This window comes from Miscanthus floridulus, chromosome 18 (genome assembly GCF_019320115.1).
Source record: "Miscanthus floridulus cultivar M001 chromosome 18, ASM1932011v1, whole genome shotgun sequence".
NCBI classification, from domain to species: Eukaryota; Viridiplantae; Streptophyta; class Magnoliopsida; order Poales; family Poaceae; genus Miscanthus; species Miscanthus floridulus.
In genome coordinates this window covers 57,496,499-57,501,494 of record NC_089597.1, presented here as the reverse complement: position 1 = coordinate 57,501,494, position 4,996 = coordinate 57,496,499, and the positions used below count along the sequence as shown (strand labels likewise).

General features: G+C 48.8%; 1 protein-coding gene and 1 long non-coding RNA gene across 7 annotated transcripts; one reads left to right on the top strand and one right to left on the bottom strand.

The window, feature by feature from the left end:
- Positions 1–213: 213 nt before the first annotated feature.
- On the top strand, positions 214–1,326 carry LOC136522988 (uncharacterized). Its single transcript, XM_066516777.1, has 2 exons — positions 214–736; positions 802–1,326. Exons 1-2 carry the CDS (start codon positions 288–290, stop codon positions 1,199–1,201), a joined length of 849 nt encoding a protein of 282 aa, XP_066372874.1. The 5' UTR covers positions 214–287; the 3' UTR covers positions 1,202–1,326.
- Positions 1,327–1,389: 63 nt separating this feature from the next.
- On the bottom strand, positions 1,390–4,686 carry LOC136522989 (uncharacterized). Of its 6 annotated transcripts, none has more exons than XR_010776049.1 (6): positions 4,106–4,686; positions 3,903–4,029; positions 3,504–3,599; positions 2,909–3,374; positions 2,195–2,252; positions 1,392–1,779 (listed from the first exon to the last, which is right to left on the bottom strand). It is a non-coding gene; the product is annotated as an uncharacterized lncRNA (long non-coding RNA). The 6 variants fall into 6 exon arrangements; XR_010776046.1 differs by having other exon boundaries at positions 1,394–1,728; XR_010776048.1 differs by having other exon boundaries at positions 1,390–2,252; positions 4,101–4,686.
- Positions 4,687–4,996: the final 310 nt, after the last annotated feature.

Sequence of the window (4,996 nt, the reverse complement as noted above, 5' to 3'; positions counted from 1 at the left end):
AATCCGTCAGTACTTCACGAGACGGATTTTTAAAGCCTAATTAATCCGTCATCATCGCATGTTTACTGTAGCACCACATTATCAAATCATGGACTAATTAGGCTTAAAAAATTCATCTCGTAAATTAGTCGTAAACTATGCAATTAATTTTATAATTAGTCTATATTTAATACTGTCGAATGCGTCGAACGTTCGATGGCATAGCCACCACCACAGTAGATCGCACGAGCAAAAAGTGCCACACTACCACTCGGAAATCATCTCATCCAATTCCACTTCCACACACCATGTCCATCTCCATGTCTGTGGAGATCCCCATGGATCAGCCGATCTCCAGTTCCACCCCACTTCCGGCAGGCGCCGTCTGCGATGTGGTCGACGAGGACGAGGCGGCGCCGCCACCGGCCAATGCTAGGCCCACGCGCGTCCTCATCTCGCCCATCGTGCCCCTCCCCGCTGACGGCGGCGCTTCGGCTGATGCTGCTGCGCTGCCGCCGGCGTACACCGGCGTGCTGTACCTGCACCGACACAAGTGGCCCGCCGTGGAGGACGACCCCGGCAAGAAGCGGGAGAAGTGGCTCAAGGAGATGCGCGGCTGGCTCATGGTGCTCGCCGTGCTCGCCGCCTCCGTCACCTACCAGGCGGGGCTCAACCCGCCCGGCGGCTTCTGGCAGCAGGACGACGCGCAGGGCAACGTCGCCGGCACGCCCGTGCTCCAGTCCAAGTTCCCCAAGCGGTAGGCAACTCATCATTAACTGTGATTTGCACAAACAAAACGGACCAATGGCTGTCTCTCTGCAGGTACACCGTTTTCTTCTACTTGAACTCCACGGCGTTCGTGACGTCGGTGGTCATCATCGTCCTCCTCATGAACGAGTCCTTCTACCACTCGGAGGCCAAGGTGAAGGCGCTGGAGATCATCGTCGTGCTAGACATGGCGGGCCTCATGGGCGCCTACATCGCCGGCTGCACCCGCGAGGTGTCCTCCTCCATCTACATCATCGTCCTCACCCTCGTCGTCTTCCTCTACGTCGTCTACACGGCGCAGTTCCTGCCCAAGCTCTGGGGCCTAGTCGTTGACGTGCCCTTCCTCCACAGAGCGGCCCAGGGCGGTGCGCTGCCCGTGCCGCAGAACATCCTGGACGGGGCCAGGCCGCGGACCGACGTCATCGGCCGGACCAAGTCGGCGCCGCCGCGTTAGCCGTTTTGGTCATCGCAAATAGAAATAGCCGAGCTGCAGAGGAATGAATCAGGAGCGGTCATGTTCAATTGCTCATGGATAATACTAGAACATCAAGCGCCCTTCAGCCGCCCTACAATGACTTGCAGAACTGAAGCTATTATCAACACTTAAAAGGCATGGCTTTATAATTACACAGTAACATTAAGATCTAAGCAAAACATTGATATATAAGCTCTGTTGTATCTGGTTTGAACACATAGGAAAATCTTTCTTTCCTAAATCAATATTTTCCAAACCCAAATAATCCAAGCTACACATGAACAAATACACCATTACAAGAAATCATTAGTGAGAACGATCCCATGGCTGTCATCCAGATTCGGAACTTAATACATCTGTCATTTATCTCCACTTGATCTCGCACATGAAGGTCACAAATAGGTCATGAGGGCCATACACTATACATATAGCCATTGCATCCTGGTAGTTCATCAAATGATGCCTCTTGTTCTAGTAAAACTGGTAGGCACGATCACTCTACTCTACTGCCAACAAAATCAACATTAGTGAGACCCATATGGCTATACATCCTCTTTCTGCAGCTAGGAGTAACATGGAAACCATTAAGCTCATTAAGCACATGTAAAAATATGTGTCCAAGATCAAGATATGTAATCAGATTAATGAAGTAACACAATCAATCAAGTGCTGTCTCATAGGTTCAATAGCATTAGACTTATATACTATCCTAAGTCCTAACCAAGACCACAACCAACTTTGGGTTCAAACAGGTGGAAACATGTGCACAGGGACATGTAGAAACTGATGTTCTACTGACAAATCCTTTTGCATAGGCAAATATAGTCAAATTATATGGCAATGACCACAAGTAGCAAGCCAAACTGAACAATCTGAACTTCATGAGGAAAAAGGCTACAGCTTCAGGTTCGGTCTACTCCAAATAGACAACACTACAAGAGCAAAAAAACTCTATGAAGCATTGAGACTAACCTCGTCTTTGGCTAGTAGCACACTGCAGAACCATATTCTTTTTGTGCCTAGGAGTGACCTGAAAATCACCAAGCTCACGTATTTAGAATACATATAACACATGACCATGATCAAGATATCTAATCAGACTATAACCCATAGCAGCGAGCCAAACCGATTACCATCACCCAACAAAAAACCAAAGATCATACCACATGTATTATCCGAATGCAGCCAAAGATGCATGCAACTAAGTTCAGCATAAATTAGGAGGGAAACTATTACGAAGCCCCATACTGGATATTTATTATTTTTAAAAAACAGTAAAGTTTGTGAGGACCATGCTAGATAGACACACAAGACAAAACCAGGATGTAAGGACCACAAATCATAATCCCTTAGGGACACACAGAATCGTGGATACAATATGAAAAAAAAAAACTTCAGCATACAGGAGTCCATATGATTATATCAATCTAAAACACATGTCCCGTACTGCCACTGCTAGCTAAGCATCCATAATTTCACCCATACAACAAACAGGGAAGACAAACTTGTTATTAGGATCCAAATATCAGTATAATGCTACTCTATTAAATAAATAAATTTGTCGATCGTAAATCACTATAAGGTTATTTCTTTATCTTGATGTTTTCTGCATAAGAGTAAAGTATTATTCTGATGATTGACAACATCAAATGAAGGGCGGGCCTGGTGCAAGCGGTAGAGTCTTACCGTCTGTGACCGGAAGGTCCCGGGTTCGAGTCGCGGTCTCCTCACATTGCACAGGCGAGGGTAAGGCTCGCCACTGACACCCTTTCCCAGACCCCACACAGAGCGGGAGCTCTCTGCACTGGGTATGCCCTTTATTGACAACATCAAATGAAATGTTCATTTGGAAGTTTTCTTCACTGATGTATGCACCTTGTACCCCATCCGGCCTTGACCTCTAAAATAGTGCCCCTTGGTCTTCTAGTCAACAGCCTTCAGCAAATCCTTGTTGTCACTGGCAGGTACCAGGCGCTGAGCTTCCTCTCTCTCTGGCATGGTTCTAACGTCAAGGTAGGTAGAGTGGTGCTGCTGCACTTCAAGCAAGGAAGAGGCAGCTGACCTCCGAGCCCACATTAGCCTAGGCGAGCTCAGCAGTGATTGCTACCACGCCACTCCTACCTTGGCAGATCGCTACCAAAATGGCAAGGATCTGCAGTGATTTTGTGCACATGATAATATACATCAATAAAAAAATCATGCCCTTTATCTTAAATTTTGGATCCCGTGCATTGTTTATGAGAAATATGACCGTGGAACTCAGGAGAAAGAACTGCCCTACCTTTTCAGAACCATACTCTGTACTGGCATGCTGTCTTCCTCTACTGCTCCACATTTGCATTTAGTCTAGCAATCTCACTAAGCCGCCATCTGTATTCTGAAACACTCAATCATGGCAATGTAAGTAAGGATAGATTATTGGGTTTGCTACCATGGTATGCAAAATAGTATTTTACATAAATTTGATATGTTAATTCAGAGTATTTCAAGCCATGACAATACCTTAGCAGTGAAATACACAAAGCATCTCCAATCACAACTATGCCTAAATATATGACATAGACTAACAAACAAAACAATTTCTCATCTTTAGCAGTACTGTAGGTAACAATAGCTCATCTCCAACATTGCATTATCCTAGGCTGTATACAAATCGGAGTGAGGGAGAGGAAGGCATCACCTTGATGGCTGGCAGGGACTGTAGGGGGCGGTGTCGGCAGCCTAGTGCAGATCGATGATGAACGGTAGCAGCGGCTGGGGGGCAGAGATCCAATGCCTCCTGCTGTTTGGCCATGCTCTTCTGCAACCTTCATCAGTGGCACCAGATCTGAGAGACTAAGAAAGAGAAGTGAAGATAGATAAAAAAATTGCAGCGCACCTCACCTGGACCGCTTCGTCGCTGAGACGTCAAGCTCCATCGCCACGCTGAGGACCCAAGCGCCATCGTGGATTCCGGCCATAGATCCCACTGCCCTCGCCGAAGCAAAAGAGACTGCTCCCTGACGCGTTGTATGGAGGAGGTCGTCGCATCTGTGGATGCGCTCGTGGAGGAGGCGGTAAGCTGGTAGCCATGCGCGGCCATACGTGAGGGGTCCACTTGCTCTCCCACGCCCTAGAGGTCGTCCGGCTTCCCATGCTCAAGCGACAACAGTGCTCGTGCCGGCATGGAGGCGGTGCGGGGAGGAGAGGACAGGGAGGAGCCAGCGCCGCCTCATCCTCCGCCGACCATGACCACCGTGGGGCCTGATAAGGTTCGCCCGATCTGCGCGCCTCCGGATCTCGCGTGCCTCTGCGCCCTCCACTGCGCAGCGAGGGCACGCAACTTCCTTGCTCGAGCGATGACCGTGTGGAGGCTGCGTAGGGAGGAGAGGACAGGGAGGGGCGGAGGTGGTGGTGGCAGCGGCGGCGGCGGCGGGGAGAAGAGAGAAAGGAGAGAGAGGGATCGGGAGGTCAGGCCAGGCTGCGGTGCGGGGTGGGAGCGGGGGGTTTCTGTAAAGTTGCGAGGGTGTTTTCGAAATAACGACTCGATTTTAGAATTTTACCTTCTTTGCGTTACTTTAGGGGTCTATTCGAAACATATCAGAACATGTTTACTATTCTGGGCGGACGAGTTGGACGGAGGGTTGATTTTCTAAACTGCAGAGGGCCTTTATGTAAAACGTGTGAAGACGCGTGTCAGCACATGGATGAGCCACGGATGCTCGAATTCTGTGGTGGCAGCGGACTCAAGTAGGTTTTAATCGACCCCGATTATACTGGTATAGTTCCTAGATC

Coding starts and splice junctions, on each gene's coding strand:
- LOC136522988 (XM_066516777.1), top strand. CDS start 288: ATGTCCATCTCCATGTCTGTGGAGATCCCCATGGATCAGCCGATCTCC. Junction 737..801: donor CAGTCCAAGTTCCCCAAGCG/GTAGGCAACTCA, acceptor GTCTCTCTGCAG/GTACACCGTTTTCTTCTACT.